Genomic DNA, 20270 nt, shown 5'->3' on the forward strand with positions numbered 1-20270 from the left:
GTCAGGGCATGACACTTTCGAAGACTTTGGAAAGGCAGGGCAGGATGGATATAGGTCTGTAACAGTTCGGGTCTAGAGTGTCTCCCCCTTTGAAGAAGAGGATGACTGGGGCAGATTTCCAATCTTTAGGGATCTCAGATGATACGAAAGAGAGGTTGAACAGGCTAGTAATAGGGGTTGCAAATATTACGGCAGATATTTTTTGAAAGATGACTGGACAATTTTATGGGCTGTCCTCTGACACCGCCTATTATAGAGGTCCTGGATGGCAGGAAGCTTGGCCCCAGTGATGTACTGGGCCGTACACACTACCCTCTGTAGTGCCTTGCGGTCGGAGGCCAAGCAGTTGCCGTACCAGGCAGTGATGCAACTAGTCAGGATGCGCTCGATGGTGCAGCTGTAGAACCTTTTGAGGATCTGAGGACCCATGCCAAATCCTTTCAGTCTCCTGAGAAGGAATAGGTTTTCCGTGCCCTCTTCACAACTGTCTTGGTGTGTTTGGATCATGATAGTTTGTTGGTGATGTGGACACCAAGGAACTTGAAGCTCTCAACCTGCCCCACTACAGCCCTGTCGATGAGAATGGGGGCGAGCTCGGCCCTCCTTTTCCTGTAGTCCACAATCATCTCCTTTGTCTGATCACATTGAAGAAGAGGGTGTTGTCCTGGCTGTCTCGTCATTGTCGGTGATCAGGCCTACCACTGTTGTTTCATCGGCAAACTTAATGATGCTGTTGAAGTCGTGCTTGGCCGTGCAGTCATGAGAGAACAGGATGTCCAGGATCCATTTGTAGAGTGAGGTATTTAGTCCCAGGGTCCTTAGCTTGGTGATGAGCTTTGAGGGCACTATGGTGTTGAACGCTGAGCTGTAGTCTATGAACAGCATTCTCACATAGGTGTTCCTTTTGTCCAGGTGGGAAAGTGCAGTGTGGAGTGCAATAGAGATTGCATCATCTGTGGATCTGTTGGGGCTGTATGCAAATTGGAGTGGGTCTAGGGTTTCTGGGATAATGGTGTGGATATGAGCCATGACCAGCCTTTCCAAGTGGGTGGCCATGTCAGTGCCTGGTTACCCAGTGGGTGGGCCTGTCAGGGCCTGGCTCCCCAGTGGGTGGGCCTGTCAGGGCCTGGTTCCCCAGTGGGTGGGCCTGTCAGGGCCTGGTTACCCAGTGGGTGGCCCTGTCAGGGCCTGGTTCCCCAGTGGGTGGCCCTGTCAGGGCCTGGTTCCCCAGTGGGTGGCCCTGTCAGGGCCTGGTTCCCCAGTGGGTGGCCCTGTCAGGGCCTGGTTCCCCAGTGGGTGGCCCTGACAGGGCCTGGTTCCCCAGTGGGTGGCCCTGTCAGGGCCTGGTTCCCCAGTGGGTGGCCCTGTCAGGGCCTGGTTCCCCAGTGGGTGGCCCTGTCAGGGCCTGGTTCCCCAGTGGGTGGCCCTGTCAGGGCCTGGTTCCCCAGTGGGTGGGCCTGTCAGGGCCTGGTTACCCAGCGGGTGGCCCTGTCAGGGCCTGGTTCCCCAGAGGGTGGCCCTGTCAGGGCCTGGTTCCCCAGTGGGTGGCCCTGTCAGGGCCTGGTTACCCAGCGGGTGGCCCTGGTAGTGCCTGGCTCCCCAGTGAGTGGCCCTGGTAGGACTTGGTTGCCCTTTGGTGAGCCTACTCCCCTGACTCACAGTGCAAAACGATTACTGCCGTATTAGCCACTCCTTTTGCCCCATTTCTTTCAACCATAGTTTTTCAATTCCTCATCAAGTTAAAATGTTCTAACAGTCAGTTTCTTAAAAGGTGCATGTTTATCAATAATTACATAATAATCAATTTATCAAGTTTAGTGTCTGGATGCTCCAACATTTTTTTTTAAAGATCATCCACATAAACAGCAAATTATTTTAGAGGCATTGAAGGTAATCTGCACTCACAGGCCCCTGGGCCTGTAGGGAGGTGACTTGAATAGGGATGTGACTGAAGGAGTATTCTGGTTTTATTTGTATGTATAAAAAAATAGTGATATTTTTGCCTTTTGAATGTAGGTTTTTCCCCCTTTCGTATAATGGATATTTTTTTATATAGTTTACAACCCATACAGTAGGTGGCGGCATGCATTTTTAATAATTGTTTGCGGACGTCAATAATACCACATAAGAAGCAGAAGACGGATGGGTGATATCAGAGATATTAGAAAAGGAAGAGAAAAGAATAACAGCAGGAATTAATAGATCAACATTTTTGCTAAACTAGTCGTCACAATTCTAAAAGTCAGGGTATGAGTAAAAAAAAACGGACTATTTTCGTCGAAAGTACATCATGTCACGAATTCAAAGCTATACGATATTACAGAAAACACGTTCATTATCTCACAACTTGGAAAATATTTGTAACGTTGTACTTCTTGGTGACGTAATTCATGTTCATGTTTTTTTTTTTTTTGCTGGCACCCATTGAAGGAATGGTCGCCTTGTCCCAGAATGCACCGCGTAGTCTTGACGATATATGGGCAACTTGGTTTCCCATCTCCTAAAAAGTGTTTCTGTCTAGCTTGTACACATTTCCGGCACTTACAGAGCTGGTGTTTGAAGTTAGCGCGGGCAATTTTCTTGTAAACAACGTCTTCGTTTGGCTAACATTAGCGGTCTTGTAAACATAGATATATATTGTTTTACGAACTAAGGATATGTGTCTAACTATCATATGTTAACTTGATGAGAATTTTAGTTTCAGCGTGCAAATAAAACAATCCAATAATTGGGAGAAATTGCGGTAGGGCTGTGCTACGCTAGTAGACCGATTTATTATCAAGCTAACGTTAGCGGGCTAAATACATTTGTCTACACGGACAGAAATGGACTCCAAATACCCAAATCTGGTAACTATTTATTTTCGCTAACTAATGACAAGCTACGTTTGGCTAGCAAACTAACATTACAGGATACGTTGCCATATGCAGTGAAACTAGCTAACGTTAGCTACCTAACATAACTGACTTTAGTTAGCTAACTTGCTAACAACGTTAGCTATCCCAGCTGATAATCACGTCTGCAAAATGTCAATCTATCTTTTCACAGGCGAGACCTCGGAAGAAGCTTCGGTACTTCTCCAATAGAGCGAGGTAAGAAACTATTCTAGGTAACTTGGTATAGAGAAATGGTAATGGCGTATTTTTGTAGGCATTAACTCTGCCATGGTTCGTTCGTTGGACAAAGCCTATGAGGAAAATAAATGTGTTTTTGGAAAAACGCCGAAAATAAGGTCTGTCAAGTAGATGTTATACGTTTGGTTCTGAGAATCTTAAATCAGCTAACATAACTTTGAGTTTAATATAATTCATGTAATAATTAAATAATCACAAAGGGCTCGTAATTCAAAGGTAATGTTAACTGTGCAATCATAGCAGTCAGAATAACACGTATAAAATGTCCTAAACCTGTGTTAATTTGGAGGCGAAAGAAACGCACACCTGTTTAGGCGAGGTGCTGGCTAGCGGAGTAGACTACTTGACACTCTAGGACAGGGGTGTCAAACTCATTCCATGGAGGGCCTAGTGTCTGCTGGTTTTTGTTTTTTCCTTTCAGTTAAGACCTAGACAACCAGGTGATGGGAGTTCCTTACTAATCAGTGACCTGAATTCATCAATCAAGTACAAGGGTGGAGCGAAAACCCACAGACACTCGGCCCTCCGTGGAATGAGTTTGACAGCTGTGCTCTAGGAGCTCAGATGCAATAATTGAATCACCTGATAACCAACGTTTTGACAGACAAGCTGTCTTCATCAGGGTATGATGACAAACACTGCCCGTCACTAGTTTTTAGAAAGTGTCAAACACACACAGGTGTCTAATCATGGTGGGATGTGGCCTGATATCATTGGTTAATTCTCAGATATAAGAACATACAAACACATGAATGGATAGCATACGATAATAGATACAATTTGGATACATAGGCCTACAAACATTTACAATGAATAGCAAAATCACAATAATCTCAAGAATGGCTTCAGGTCAAAGTTGAGACCGAAGGGAGCAAGGGTCTTTAAATTATAGATCCAGGCAGCCTCTTGTTTTAACAATAAATTGTCGAGGTCACCCCCTCTCCTAGGGATGGTGACATGTTCAATGCCGATATAAAGTAGGGACGAAATCGAGTGGTTCGCTTCCAAAAAGTGGGCCGCAACTGGGTAAATAGTGTTTTTGCACCTAATGGTGCTACGATGCTCCGAGATTCGTACTTTTAATTTGCGCTTTGTTTTACCCACATATTTTGCCACAAGGACAAGTTATAAGATAAATAACTGCCTTAGTGGAGCACTGTGATAACACCTTTGATTGGGATCTGTTTCCCTGTTTGAGGGTGTTTGAAGGATCTACATTTGTAAGTGCCATTGCATTGAGCGCAGCCATTACAATTGTAGTTTCCATCTGGTAGAGGCGCAAACAGACAACGTGCAGGGATATTTTGGGGTGGTAAATCAGTTTACCTTTTGATCTCTGAGATTTCTGAAAACACATTGCCGATACTGTCATCGGATCTTAGAATGTGCCAATGTTTGTGAATGATTCTCTTAATTTGTTCAGAGCACTTTGAATGGAGGGTAGTTGGAACGCAAGAATGCTTCTTTTTGCTAGACTGTCCTTGAAAGAGATCATGTCTCGATTTGTTTTGAATTTTCTCATGGCAGTATTAATCTGACCATGTTTGTACCCCCTCTGCTTGAATTTCTTTTGGCGTCTCAGCCATATTTCTGTCAAAATCTGATTGTTTCTTGCAAATTATTTTGATTAGACAGAATTGGCTGTAGGGCAAACTGTTTTTCATGGGAAGCGGGTGACAGCTATCAGCCCCCAACAAACTGTTACGATCAGTAGGTTTCCTGTAAAGATCAGTGTATAGAACGTTATCCTCACATAAAATCAGAAGATCAAGGAAACTGATTTGACGTGTGTCAGATTGCATAGTAAATCTCAGGTGCTCAGACAAGAGTTAAGAAAAGCATGGAATGCCTCGCTGTTTTGCATCACCCCTCCATAGAACACAAATATCATCATCCTTTTCACCTCAGACCTTCTTTTTGGTGTTTATTCCAAACCCTATTCTTTCTCTGTTAATTTTCCCCATAGGAATGACTGAACGAACCAGAGGTAACTAATTTCTGGGTTTTAGGACTACAAGCTGAACAGCTCTATTTAAGCAATAAGGCCAATATACCACGGATAAGGGCTGTTCTTCAAGCACGACACATTGCGGAGTGCCTGGATACAGTCCTTAGCCTCCTTACCCGTGGTTTATTGGCCATATACCACAAATCCCAGATTTGCCTTATTGCTATTATGAACTGGTTACCAACGTAATTAGAGCAGTACAAATATTTTTGGTGTCGTACCCATGATATACGGTCTGATATATCACGGCTTTCAGCCAATCAACATTCAGCTATTTAGCACTTATGTGAAGCTAGCCACAATAAGTATTAGCTACAATAGTGGAATTTGCGGTTTCGCTTCTAAAAAAGTCATTAATTGAATGTGATGCAAATATTACAAATAGTGGAAGCAGGCCATATTTGGATTAGATAATGCTGAACAAGGTTGGAATGTTATATAAATACAATAAAATATAATAATTAGTTAATTAGTAAGCATGGTTACATCCACAGAGTGATTTCAACAAATGTCTTCGTCAAGTTAACTAGTTGTCTTGAAGTTATAGAACAACATTCCAACCTTGTTTTGTATTATTTAGTACAAATGTGGCATGATTCCACTATTTGTATCACTATCATAGGGACTTTAATTTTGAAGGTGAACTGCAAATTCCACTATTTTGTCTCATCCTTATTTTGGCTAGCTTCACATAGGCCTAGCTAGCCTCTTTTAGAATCTGAGCGTGAAATACTTACTCGTCTCTAACATGTAGGCTCAGCAGTCCAGAACAGTCCCATTACAAGTCAGAATGTTGAACAAAAATAATAATAATTTACTTTACTATGTACACAGAGTACCAGTACAGAGTCGATGTTACAGGGGTATGTGTTATTTGAGGTAGATACAGTACCAATTAAAAGTTTGGACACCTACTCATTCAAGGGATTTTCTTTATTTTTACTATTTTCTACATTGTAGAATAATAGTGAAGACATCAACACTATCAAATTACACATATGGAATCATGTAGTAACCAAAAAAGTGTTAAACAAATAACATTAGGTTCTTCAAATTAGCCACCCTTTGCCTTGACAGCTTTGCACACGCTTGGCATTCTCTCAACCAGCTTCACCTGGAATGCTTTTCCAACAGTCTTGAAGGAGTTCCCACATATGCTGAGCACTTGTTGGCTGCTTTTCCTTCACTCTGCAGTCCAACTCATCCCAAACCATCTCAATTGGGTTGAGGTCTGGTTATTGTGGAGGCCAGGTCATCTGATGCAGCACCCCATCACTCTCCTTCTTGGTCAAGTAGCCCTTACACAGCCTGGAGGTGTGTTGGATCACTGTCCTGTTGTAAAACAAATGATACTCCCACTAAGCGCGAACCAGATGTGATGGTGTATCGTTGCAGAATGCTGTGGTAGTCATGCTGGTTAAGTGTGCCTTGAATTCTAAATAAATCACTGACCGTGTCACCAGCAAAGCACCATCACACCTCCATGTTTCACGGTAGGAACTACGTGCGGAGATCATCCGTTCACCTACACTTCTTCTCACAAAGACATGGCGGTTGGAACCAAAAATCTCAAATTTGGACTCCACCGGTCTAAATGTCCTATGCTTGTGTTTCTTGTACCAAGTCTCTTCTTCTTATTGGTGTCCTTTAGTAGTGGTTTGCAGCAATTTCGACCATGAAGGCCTGATTCTCTTCTGAACAGTTGATGTTGACATGCCTGTTACTTGAACTTTGAAGCATTTTATTTGGGCTGCAATTTCTGAGGCTGGTAACTCTTTATTTATTTGATTTATTTCACCTTTATTTAACCAGGTAGGCAAGTTGAGAACACGTTCTCATTTACAATTGCGACCTGGCCAAGATAAAGCAAAGCAGTTCGACACATACAACAACACATAGTTACACATGGAGTAAAACAAACATACAGTCAATAATACAGTAGAAAAATAAGTCTATATACAATGTGAGCAAGTGAAGTGAGATAAGGGAGATAAAGGCAAAAAGAAAAAAGGCCATGGTGGCGAAGTAAATACAATATAGCAAGTAAAACACTGGAATGGTTGATTTGCAGTGGGAGAAAGAAATAATGGGGTGCAAAGGAGCTAAATAAATAAATAAATAAATACAGTAGGGAAAGAGGTAGTTGTTTGGGCTAAATTATAGATGGGCTATGTACAGGTGTAGTAATCTATGAGCTGCTCTGACAGCTGGTGCTTAAAGCTAGTGAGGGAGATAAGTGTTTCCAGTTTCAGAGATTTTTGTAGTTCGTTCCAGTCATTGGCAGAAGAGAACTGGAAGGAGAGGCTGCCAAAGGAAGAATTGGTTTTGGGGGTGACCAGAGATATACCTGCTGGAGCGCATGCTACAGGTGGGTGCTGCTATGGTGACCAGCGAGCTGAGATAAGGGGGGACTTTACCTAGCAGGGTCTTGTAGATGACCTGGAGCCAGTGGGTTTGGCGACGAGTATGAAGCGAGGGCCAGCCAACGAGAGTGTACAGGTCGCAGTGGTGGGTAGTATATGGGGCTTTGGTGACAAAATGGATGGCACTGTGATAGACTGCATCCAATTTATTGAGTAGGGTATTGGAGGCTATTTTGTAAATGACATCACCGAAGTCGAGGATTGGTAGGATGGTCAGTTTTACAAGGGTATGTTTGGCAGCATGAGTGAAAGATGCTTTGATGCGGAATAGGAAGCCAATTCTAGATTTAACTTTGGATTGGAGATGTTTGATGTGAGTCTGGAAGGAGAGTTTACAGTCTAACCAGACACCTAGGTATTTGTAGATTTGTCCACATATTCTAAGTGAGAGCCGTCCAGAGTAGTGATGTTGGACAGGCGGGCAGGTGCAGGCAGCGATCGGTTGAAGAGCATGCATTTAGTTTTACTTGTATTTAAGAGCAATTGGAGGCCACGGAAGGAGAGTTGTATGGCATTGAAGCTCGCCTGGAGGGTTGTTAAAACAGTGTCCAAAGAAGGGCCAGAAGTATACAGAATGGTGTCGTCTGCGTAGAGGTGGAGCAGAGACTCACCAGCAGCAAGAGCGACATCATTGATATTTTCAGAGAAAAGAGTCGGCCCGAGAATTGAACCCTGTGGCACCCCTATAGAGACTGCCAGAGGGCCGGACAACAGACCCTCCGATTTGACACGCTGAACTCTATCAGAGAAGTAGTTGGTGAACCAGGCGAGGCAATCATTTGAGAAACCAAGGCTGTCGAGTCTGCCGATGAGGATGTGGTGATTGACAGAGTCGAAAGCCTTGGCCAGGTCAATGAATACGTCTGCACAGTATTGTTTCTTATCGATGGCGGTTAAGATATCGTTTAGGACCTTGAGCGTGGCTGAGGTGCACCCATGACCAGCTCTGAAACCAGATTGCATAGCGGAGAAGGTATGGTGGGATTCAAAATGGTCGGTAATCTGTTTGTTGACTTGGCTTTCGAAGACCTTAGAAAGGCAGGGTAGGATAGATAGGTCTGTAGCAGTTTGGGTCAAGAGTGTCCCCCCCTTTGAAGAGGGGGATGACTGCAGCTGCTTTCCAATCTTTGGGAATCTCAGACGACACGAAAGAGAGGTTGAACAGGCTAGTAATAGGGGTGGAAACAATTTCAGCAGATCATTTTAGAAAGAAAGGGTCCAGATTATCTAGCGCGGTTGATTTGTAGGGGTCCAGATTTTGCAGCTCTTTCAGAACATCAGCAGACTGGATTTGGGAGAAGGAGAAATGGGGAAGACTTGGGCGAGTAGCTGTGGGGCGTGCAGTGCTGTTGACCGGGGTAGGGGTAACCAGGTGGAAAGCATGGCCAGCCGTAGAAAAATGCTTATTGAAATTCTCAATTATAGTGGATTTGTCGGTGGTGACAGTGTTTCCTATCTTCAGTGCAGTGGGCAGCTGGGAGGAGATGGGTTTCTGTTCAGCCCTAGGAAAGGGCTAATGCTGTGTTTCTGTTCAGCCCTAGGAAAGCCCTGGCGTCTCCAGTGAGAGAAGCTCCTCTCACCGATCTGGAGGATGACTTCCTGATCCTGGAGGACGATGGTCCTTCCTGGTTCTCCCTTCGCTGGAAGACTGACCCCAACAGGGCCACACCTCGACCGCAGCAGAAGGACCAATCACACAGCAGTAACGACGCCTCAGCTGACACACTCACCAAGGCCAGCCAATCAGAGAAGGATACAGCCAAGCTGAGATCAGAAGGGACAGCTGACGTGAAAACTAAAGAGAAGAATGCTACTGGAGGCTCCTCCCTCATACCTGTCCTCACCAAGTCTATAGCCAGGAAGAAGAGGGACTCTAGTCCCCAGGGTGATGGGCCTGTCGAGGCAGACCACATAGAACAAGACCAGAAGAAGAAAGTCAACAACCCGTTATCTGAACCAACGACAGCAGGTGACCTGGAACCAGGAGGAGGGGCCAAGCCTAAACCCAGCCAATCAAAAGCCCGCACCAAAACAGAAAAAGTTCCCAGAATCTCTAAATTCCAAGGTTACAAGGTGAACCCCGAGCCGAGGACGAGGCCGGCAGTCTGGGAAGACGATGAGACTGTCAGCTGGAGCTGGGCAGGAGCCTGTCGTCATGGAGGAGGAGTGTGAAGCTGCTGCAGACCAGGATGTTTCACCAGGTAAGATCCCCTGACAGCTGATATCACACATCACAATGGTTTCTTTGACTATAATCTTCATCACAAGTGCAAGTTGTATCATGCCGTTTGTAGGTATAAAAATACAGTTGAAGTCGGAAGTTTACATACACTTAGGTTGGAGACATTAAAACTTGTTTTTCAACCACTCCACAAATTTCTTGTTAACAGGCTATGGTTTTGGCAAGTCGGTTAAGACATCTACTTTGTGCGTGACACAAGTAATTTTTCCAACAATTGTTTAGACATATTATTTCACTTATAATTCACTGTATCACAATTCCAGGGGGTCAGAAGTTTACATACACTAAGTTGACTGTGGCTTTAAACAGCTTGGAAAATTCCTGAAAATTATGTCATGGCTTTAGAAGCTTCTGATAGGCTAATTGACATCATTTGAGTCAATTGGAGGTGTATTTGTTGATGTATTTCATGGCCAGACTACGGTTTGCAACTGCACATGGGGACAAAGATTGTACTTTTTGAAGAAATGTCCTCTGGTCTGATGAAACAAATATAGAACTGTTTGGCCATAATGACCATCGTTATGTTTGGTGGAAAAAGGGGGATGCTTGCAAGCCGAAGAACACCATCCCAACCGTGAAGCACGGGGGTGGCAGCATCATGTTGTGGGGCTGCTTTGTTGCAGGAGGTACTGGTGCCCTTCACAAAATAGATGGCATCATGAGGCTGGAAAATTAGGTGGATATATTGAAGCAACATCTCAAAACATCAGTCAGGAAGTTAAAGCTTTGTCCATTTGGAAGACCCATTTCCGACCATGACCCCAAGCATACTTCCAAAGTTGTTGCAAAATGGCTTAAGGACAACAAAGTCAAGGTATTGGAGTGGCCATCACAAAGCCCTGACCTCAATCCTATAGACAATTCTGGGGGAAAAAATGAAAAAGCGTATGCTAGCAAGGCCTACAAACCTGACTCAGTTAAACCAGCTCTGTCAGGAGGAATGGGCCAAAATTCACCCAACTTGTGGAAGGCTACCCAAAACATTTGACCCAAGTTAAACAATTTAAAGGCAATGCTACCAAATACTAATTGCGTGTATGCAAACTTCTGACCTACTGGGAATGTGATGAAATAAATAAATGCTGAAATAAATGATTCTCTACTATTATTTTGACATTTCACATTCTTAAAATAAAGTGGTGATCCTAACTGGCCTAAAACAGGGAATTTTTACTAGGATTAAATGTCAGGAATTGTGAAAAACTGAGTTAGATTTTTTTTGGCTACGGTGTATGTAAACTTCTGACTTTGACTGTATGTTTTGCTCTCAACAATTAAAACAACAAAATAAAAACATTCACAAAACAAAAAAAGCTATGGAAAAATGTAGTGCACATAAAAATCTAGGCTAGATGTAATGTTGTCTTTCTCCACAGTTCTACAGTTGGCACCGTCAGGACAGAGACGAGTCAAGGTTCCAGCCAATCGTAAAGCCAAGGAGGTTGGCCCCTCCCCTACAGGTGAGGCTGACTCCTCCCAGGCCGGCCAGCTAACCCAGTTAGCAGGGAAGAGGAAGAGGATCAAGCCTGGTCCTTGGTGGCTCAACAGCCCTGTCAACACACAGATCACAGAGACAGACGACACACACACAGCCAACAAGTCCAAACACAATAAACAGAAAACTAAACCAGCAAGATATTCCCCTGTGGAGTCAGGGCAAGAGGAGGGGACATCCAGACCCTTGTTTAATCAGAACGCAAAGAAGAAACCCTGGTCCAATCAGACTGCAGAGCATAAAGCAGAGAAGCCCAAGAGGGTCAGACCTAAGAAGCAGAAGACGACCAGTAGAGAGGAGCCAGCGAGGCCTGAAGGTCAGAGAGAAGAGGAGGAGGATGAGGCCTCTACGGCAGAGCAGCAGGAGGAGCAACAGGAGATGGGGGGGCTCAGTCCCATGCCCAGCCCTCTCAGACAGCATACACTCACCCCAAGTAAGGCTTCATACTAACACCATTCATTTCCTTCAAGTGGATATAGCTCACTCATAAATCAAACTTAGTCAAATACAAAATATGTACTCTGTCATCTCAAATAGCTGTTATTTAAATATGTGGTGATTTTGTGTTCTGCTTGTGTCTCTTCTCAGGTGAAAAGGTGTTTGACTGGATCTATACCCGCTCTCCCAAGTGTAAACCCCAGAGTGACATTACCCCCCCCCCACTGCTACCGTTACCCCCAGCAGGAGTGATGCCTTCCCCACTGCTACCGTTATCCCCAGCAGGAGTGATGCCTTCCCCACTGCTACCGTTACCCCCAGCAGGAGTGATGCCTTCCCCACTGCTACCGTTATCCCCAGCAGGAGTGATGCCTTCCCCACTGCTACCGTTATCCCCAGCAGGAGTGATGCCTTCCCCACTGCTACCGTTACCCCCAGCAGGAGTGATGCCTTCCCCACTACCGTTACCCCCAGCAGGAGTGATGCCTTCCCCGCTACCGTTACCCCCAGCAGGAGTGATGCCTTCCCCTCTACCGTTACCCCCAGCAGGAGTGATGCCTTCCCCTCTACCGTTACCCCCAGCAGGAGTGATGCCTTCCCCTCTACCGTTACCCCCAGCAGGAGTGATGCCTTCCCCACTACCGTTACCCCCAGCAGGAGTGATGCCTTCCCCACTACCGTTACCCCCAGCAGGAGTGATGCCTTCCCCACTACCGTTACCCCCAGCAGGAGTGATGCCTTCCCCACTACCGTTACCCCCAGCAGGAGTGATGCCTTCCCCACTACCGTTACCCCCAGCAGGAGTGATGCCTTCCCCACTACCGTTACCCCCAGCAGGAGTGATGCCTTCCCCACTACCGTTACCCCCAGCAGGAGTGATGCCTTCCCCTCTACCGTTACCCCCAGCAGGAGTGATGCCTTCCCCTCTACCGTTACCCCCAGCAGGAGTGATGCCTTCCCCTCTACCGTTACCCCCAGCAGGAGTGATGCCTTCCCCACTGCTACCGTTATCCCCAGCAGGAGTGATGCCTTCCCCACTGCTACCGTTATCCCCAGCAGGAGTGATGCCTTCCCCTCTACCGTTACCCCCAGCAGGAGTGATGCCTTCCCCACTACCGTTACCCCCAGCAGGAGTGATGCCTTCCCCACTGCTACCGTTACCCCCAGCAGGAGTGATGCCTTCCCCACTGCTACCGTTATCCCCAGCAGGAGTGATGCCTTCCCCACTGCTACCGTTACCCCCAGCAGGAGTGATGCCTTCCCCTCTACCGTTACCCCCAGCAGGAGTGATGCCTTCCCCACTACCGTTACCCCCAGCAGGAGTGATGCCTTCCCCACTACCGTTACCCCCAGCAGGAGTGATGCCTTCCCCACTGCTACCGTTACCCCCAGCAGGAGTGATGCCTTCCCCACTGCTACCGTTACCCCCAGCAGGAGTGATGCCTTCCCCACTGCTACCGTTACCCCCAGCAGGAGTGATGCCTTCCCCACTGCTACCGTTACCCCCAGCAGGAGTGATGCCTTCCCCACTGCTACCGTTACCCCCAGCAGGAGTGATGCCTTCCCCACTGCTACCGTTACCCCCAGCAGGAGTGATGCCTTCCCCACTGCTACCGTTACCCCCAGCAGGAGTGATGCCTTCCCCACTGCTACCGTTACCCCCAGCAGGAGTGATGCCTTCCCCACTGCTACCGTTACCCCCAGCAGGAGTGATGCCTTCCCCACTGCTACCGTTACCCCCAGCAGGAGTGATGCCTTCCCCACTGCTACCGTTACCCCCAGCAGGAGTGATGCCTTCCCCACTGCTACCGTTACCCCCAGCAGGAGTGATGCCTTCCCCACTGCTACCGTTACCCCCAGCAGGAGTGATGCCTTCCCCACTGCTACCGTTAACCCCCAGCAGGAGTGATGCCTTCCCCACTGCTACCGTTAACCCCCAGCAGGAGTGATGCCTTCCCCACTGCTACCGTTAACCCCCAGCAGGAGTGATGCCTTCCCCACTGCTACCGTTAACCCCCAGCAGGAGTGATGCCTTCCCCACTGCTACCGTTAACCCCCAGCAGGAGTGATGCCTTCCCCACTGCTACCGTTAACCCCCAGCAGGAGTGATGCCTTCCCCACTGCTACCGTTAACCCCCAGCAGGAGTGATGCCTTCCCCACTGCTACCGTTAACCCCCAGCAGGAGTGATGCCTTCCCCACTGCTACCGTTAACCCCCAGCAGGAGTGATGCCTTCCCCACTGCTACCGTTAACCCCCAGCAGGAGTGATGCCTTCCCCACTGCTACCGTTAACCCCCAGCAGGAGTGATGCCTTCCCCACTGCTACCGTTAACCCCCAGCAGGAGTGATGCCTTCCCCACTGCTACCGTTAACCCCCAGCAGGAGTGATGCCTTCCCCACTGCTACCGTTAACCCCCAGCAGGAGTGATGCCTTCCCCACTGCTACCGTTAACCCCCAGCAGGAGTGATGCCTTCCCCACTGCTACCGTTAACCCCCAGCAGGAGTGATGCCTTCCCCACTGCTACCGTTAACCCCCAGCAGGAGTGATGCCTTCCCCACTGCTACCGTTAACCCCCAGCAGGAGTGATGCCTTCCCCACTGCTACCGTTAACCCCCAGCAGGAGTGATGCCTTCCCCACTGCTACCGTTACCCCCAGCCCTCGTCGACCAGCTCATTCTCATTCAGCTCGTTCCAGCACTTTTCAGAATAATTATATTATTTATTATATGACATTATTATAATTATAATTAGGGATTTCAATTCCTTAGGAACAAACAGCCCTGATGTTGGAAACAATCGTCATCCAGTCATTTATTTTCCAAGATGTAGCACACAATATTTTACATACAGCAGGTTAAGGATCAAAGGCTTTTCATTTTTGACATTGAAAAAATACCCCAATACTTGTATTGTCCCAGTCTTAAGTTATCAGTCTTTCTAGAAAAGGACCATCAGGAGGCTCCTATAAAAGTTAGTACAGCTTTCCTCCCGACTTGGCTAGAAAACCTAGTCATCTCTACAGGGTGAGACAGGGCAGCCAGGGCCAGTGGTACTGGAATGAATGACTGGATAGATAGGCACAGACAGAACGAGCGCTCTCATAGTCCTCCAACTGACTAGCATTTCTCCCCTCACTACCACAGTCAACCTCAATCTAGGAAGGATTTTCTTTCATTTAGGATGTGCATTGTCCTGCTCAGGGAGTGATGACACTATGCTGCCCAGGGAAGAAGGAAAGCATTGTATAAGGGCAGCCCATTTGTTTTCTTGTACGCATTGTAGAACGGGATGAGCTTTGGCTCTAGAGAGAAGAGGGATAAGGAAGCTACTGAATGGTTGACATTAACAGCACACCAGTAGAAACGTCTAGGAAGTACACTTTTAGCTACTGTTCTGAAATAAGTACAAATGTCACAGCTATGCTCAATTGGAACTTGCAATGAAATGCATGAAACTTAAGTCCAAATTACCTTTGCCAAGACTGCACTACAAAATACTCTATGGTAAACAACGCCTCCTTGTGGTCGAAAGGTTTAGGGTACAACGAATTTCAAATAAACTTGCAAGGCGCTACAACTGATCTTGATTAGTGAAACAATTTTATTACAGTAATAAAGACTGACATTGATAAAACGAACCAACATGAATCAGTAGAATTGAAATCTAGTGAAGTACTATTACGGCGCTTAAACTCCAATCAAGAGCAGCAAAACATATTTACAAAGCACTATTCACACACTTGTTCATCAGGACCACCACATACTCAGATTTGTAAAAAATCTTGACTACCAGACAACAACAAAGACAGACATATGGTTGAACTCAGCCCTTCTGGACTTTAGCTATTAGTTCATCGCAAAGGTTGTTGAGTTCTTCAGTCTCTTTTACCTGAGGGGACAGAAAATCAGCAAGGAGGAAAACAAAATCAACCATGATAAGTGCAAAACACTTTTCTGAACAAATAATACTGATAAAGGCACCCTCATGGACTACTTCAGATTGAGGGTGACTTACTTTCTGGTCAAGGCTCTTCCCCAGTGACTGGGCCTTTAGCTGCTCCCTGCGCAGCTGGGCCTGAAGAGCAGCGACCAGAGACTTTAGTTTGGAGCGCACCTCTACAATCTCTCCATTCGCCCTGAGAATAAGAGTAAGTCAGCCCAGTGAACCTACACAAAGCCCAGCAACTAAACAATTCTGTAACTATTTTGCACAAAGTATAGTTTGATGAGTCTTACAGGCTAAGTTTATGCTCTGCATGGGCTTTCAGGGTCTGGTAGCGCTGCTCCTCCACCTTGATCCTAGCCAGGTAATCTTGAGCACATTAATTTCTGTCTGACTGCTTCTCTTCTAAGCAACGTTATGAGTGACTGTTGCTTCTCTTCTAAGCAACGTTATGAGTGACTGTTGCTTCTCTTCCTAAGCAACGTTATGAGTGACTGTTGCTTCTCTTCCTAAGCAACGTTATGAGTGACTGTTGCTTCTCTTCCTAAGCAACGTTATGAGTGACTGTTGCTTCTCTTCCTAAACAACGTTATGAGTGACTGTTGCTTCTCTTCTAAGCAACGTTATGAGTGACTGTTGCTTCTCTTCTAAGCAACGTTATGAGTGACTGTTGCTTCTCTTCCTAAACAACGTTATGAGTGACTGTTGTCCACCATGACACTGTCAGGAGATCCATTCCTTTTTGTCAACAGGTTAAAACGTTTCAAAAGCGGAACGTCTTCCATGATTGAACTGGAGGATTATGAAGAGAATGACGACTTCTGTAAGTATAGAGCCTTGTGCCTGTTGTCCTATGGACCTTGTTGTCCTAACCTAGTGTGTCCTATGGAGCTGCTTGGTGTCCTAACCTAGTGTGTCCTATGGAGCTGCTTGTTGTCCTAACCTAGTGTGTCCTATGGAGCTGCTTGGTGTCCTAACCTAGTGTGTCCTATGGAGCTGCTTGGTGTCCTAACCTAGTGTGTCCTATGGAGCTGCTTGGTGTCCTAACCTAGTGTGTCCTATGGAGCTGCTTGTTGTCCTAACCTAGTGTGTCCTATGGAGCTGCTTGTTGTCCTAACCTAGTGTGTCCTATGGAGCTGCTTGTTGTCCTAACCTAGTGTGTCCTATGGAGCTGCTTGTTGTCCTAACCTAGTGTGTCCTATGGAGCTGGTTGGTGTCCTAACCTAGTGTGTCCTATGGAGCTGCTTGGTGTCCTAACCTAGTGTGTCCTATGGAGCTGCTTGGTGTCCTAACCTAGTGTGTCCTATGGAGCTGCTTGGTGTCCTAACCTAGTGTGTCCTATGGAGCTGGTGGGTGTCCTAACCTAGTGTGTCCTATGGAGCTGGTGGGTGTCCTAACCTAGTGTGTCCTATGGAGCTGGTGGGTGTCCTAACCTAGTGTGTCCTATGGAGCTGGTGGGTGTCCTAACCTAGTGTGTCCTATGGAGCTGGTGGGTGTCCTAACCTAGTGTGTCCTATGGAGCTGGTTGGTGTCCTAACCTAGTGTGTCCTATGGAGCTGGTTGGTGTCCTAACCTAGTGTGTCCTATGGAGCTGGTTGGTGTCCTAACCTAGTGTGTCCTATGGAGCTGGTTGGTGTCCTAACCTAGTGTCCCCAGCAGGAGTGATGCCTTCCCCACTACCGTTACCCCCAGCAGGAGTGATGCCTTCCCCACTACCGTTACCCCCAGCAGGAGTGATGCCTTCCCCACTGCTACCGTTATCCCCAGCAGGAGTGATGCCTTCCCCACTGCTACCGTTATCCCCAGCAGGAGTGATGCCTTCCCCACTGCTACCGTTACCCCCAGCAGGAGTGATGCCTTCCCCACTGCTACCGTTACCCCCAGCAGGAGTGATGCCTTCCCCACTGCTACCGTTACCCCCAGCAGGAGTGATGCCTTCCCCACTGCTACCGTTATCCCCAGCAGGAGTGATGCCTTCCCCACTGCTACCGTTACCCCCATTAGGAGTGATGCCTTCCCCACTGCTACCGTTACCCCCAGCAGGAGTGATGCCTTCCCCACTGCTACCGTTACCCCCAGCAGGAGTGATGCCTTCCCCACTACCGTTACCCCCAGCAGGAGTGATGCCTTCCCCACTGCTACCGTTACCCCCAGCAGGAGTGATGCCTTCCCCACTGCTACCGTTACCCCCAGCAGGAGTGATGCCTTCCCCTCTACCGTTACCCCCAGCAGGAGTGATGCCTTCCCCTCTACCGTTACCCCCAGCAGGAGTGATGCCTTCCCCACTACCGTTACCCCCAGCAGGAGTGATGCCTTCCCCACTGCTACCGTTACCCCCAGCAGGAGTGATGCCTTCCCCACTACCGTTACCCCCAGCAGGAGTGATGCCTTCCCCACTGCTACCGTTACCCCCAGCAGGAGTGATGCCTTCCCCACTGCTACCGTTACCCCCAGCAGGAGTGATGCCTTCCCCACTGCTACCGTTACCCCCAGCAGGAGTGATGCCTTCCCCACTGCTACCGTTACCCCCAGCAGGAGTGATGCCTTCCCCACTGCTACCGTTACCCCCAGCAGGAGTGATGCCTTCCCCACTGCTACCGTTACCCCCAGCAGGAGTGATGCCTTCCCCACTGCTACCGTTACCCCCAGCAGGAGTGATGCCTTCCCCACTGCTACCGTTACCCCCAGCAGGAGTGATGCCTTCCCCACTACCGTTACCCCCAGCCCTCGTCGACCAGCTCATTCTCATTCAGCTCGTTCCAGCACTTTTCAGAATAATTATATTATTTATTATATGACATTATTATAATTATAATTAGGGATTTCAATTCCTTAGGAACAAACAGCCCTGATGTTGGAAACAATCGTCATCCAGTCATTTATTTTCCAAGATGTAGCACACAATATTTTACATACAGCAGGTTAAGGATCAAAGGCTTTTCATTTTTGACATTGAAAAAATACCCCAATACTTGTATTGTCCCAGTCTTAAGTTATCAGTCTTTCTAGAAAAGGACCATCAGGAGGCTCCTATAAAAGTTAGTACAGCTTTCCTCCCGACTTGGCTAGAAAACCTAGTCATCTCTACAGGGTGAGACAGGGCAGCCAGGGCCAGTGGTACTGGAATGAATGACTGGATAGATAGGCACAGACAGAACGAGCGCTCTCATAGTCCTCCAACTGACTAGCATTTCTCCCCTCACTACCACAGTCAACCTCAATCTAGGAAGGATTTTCTTTCATTTAGGATGTGCATTGTCCTGCTCAGGGAGTGATGACACTATGCTGCCCAGGGAAGAAGGAAAGCATTGTATAAGGGCAGCCCATTTGTTTTCTTGTACGCATTGTAGAACGGGATGAGCTTTGGCTCTAGAGAGAAGAGGGATAAGGAAGCTACTGAATGGTTGACATTAACAGCACACCAGTAGAAACGTCTAGGAAGTACACTTTTAGCTACTGTTCTGAAATAAGTACAAATGTCACAGCTATGCTCAATTGGAACTTGCAATGAAATGCATGAAACTTAAGTCCAAATTACCTTTGCCAAGACTGCACTACAAAATACTCTATGGTAAACAACGCCTCCTTGTGGTCGAAAGGTTTAGGGTACAACGAATTTCAAATAAACTTGCAAGGCGCTACAACTGATCTTGATTAGTGAAACAATTTTATTACAGTAATAAAGACTGACATTGATAAAACGAACCAACATGAATCAGTAGAATTGAAATCTAGTGAAGTACTATTACGGCGCTTAAACTCCAATCAAGAGCAGCAAAACATATTTACAAAGCACTATTCACACACTTGTTCATCAGGACCACCACATACTCAGATTTGTAAAAAATCTTGACTACCAGACAACAACAAAGACAGACATATGGTTGAACTCAGCCCTTCTGGACTTTAGCTATTAGTTCATCGCAAAGGTTGTTGAGTTCTTCAGTCTCTTTTACCTGAGGGGACAGAAAATCAGCAAGGAGGAAAACAAAATCAACCATGATAAGTGCAAAACACTTTTCTGAACAAATAATACTGATAAAGGCACCCTCATGGACTACTTCAGATTGAGGGTGACTTACTTTCTGGTCAAGGCTCTTCCCCAGTGACTGGGCCTTTAGCTGCTCCCTGCGCAGCTGGGCCTGAAGAGCAGCGACCAGAGACTTTAGTTTGGAGCGCACCTCTACAATCTCTCCATTCGCCCTGAGAATAAGAGTAAGTCAGCCCAGTGAACCTACACAAAGCCCAGCAACTAAACAATTCTGTAACTATTTTGCACAAAGTATAGTTTGAGTCTTACAGGCTAAGTTTATGCTCTGCATGGGCTTTCAGGGTCTGGTAGCGCTGCTCCTCCACCTTGATCCTAGCCAGGTAATCTTGAGCACATTAATTTCTCTCTGACTGCTTCTCTTCTAAGCAACGTTATGAGTGACTGTTGCTTCTCTTCCTAAGCAACGTTATGAGTGACTGTTGCTTCTCTTCCTAAGCAACGTTATGAGTGACTGTTGCTTCTCTTCCTAAGCAACGTTATGAGTGACTGTTGCTTCTCTTCCTAAGCAACGTTATGAGTGACTGTTGCTTC

The 20270-nt window shown here is 46.8% G+C and overlaps 2 protein-coding genes across 8 annotated transcripts in view; one reads left to right on the forward strand and one right to left on the reverse strand.

The window, feature by feature from the left end:
- The window catches only part of LOC139531457 (uncharacterized), a 261709-nt gene that overhangs the window by 175257 nt on the left and 66182 nt on the right, over positions 1-20270 (reverse strand). The gene's annotated exons all lie outside the window — the stretch shown is intronic.
- LOC139531458 (uncharacterized) lies at positions 2461-11323 on the forward strand. The gene is made up of 4 exons (XM_071327927.1): positions 2461-2849; positions 3049-3092; positions 9101-9766; positions 11187-11323. Exons 1-3 carry the CDS (start codon positions 2826-2828, stop codon positions 9735-9737), a joined length of 705 nt encoding a protein of 234 aa, XP_071184028.1. The 5' UTR covers positions 2461-2825; the 3' UTR covers positions 9738-9766; positions 11187-11323.

This window comes from Salvelinus alpinus, chromosome 10, assembly GCF_045679555.1.
Source record: "Salvelinus alpinus chromosome 10, SLU_Salpinus.1, whole genome shotgun sequence".
NCBI classification, from domain to species: domain Eukaryota; kingdom Metazoa; phylum Chordata; class Actinopteri; order Salmoniformes; family Salmonidae; genus Salvelinus; species Salvelinus alpinus.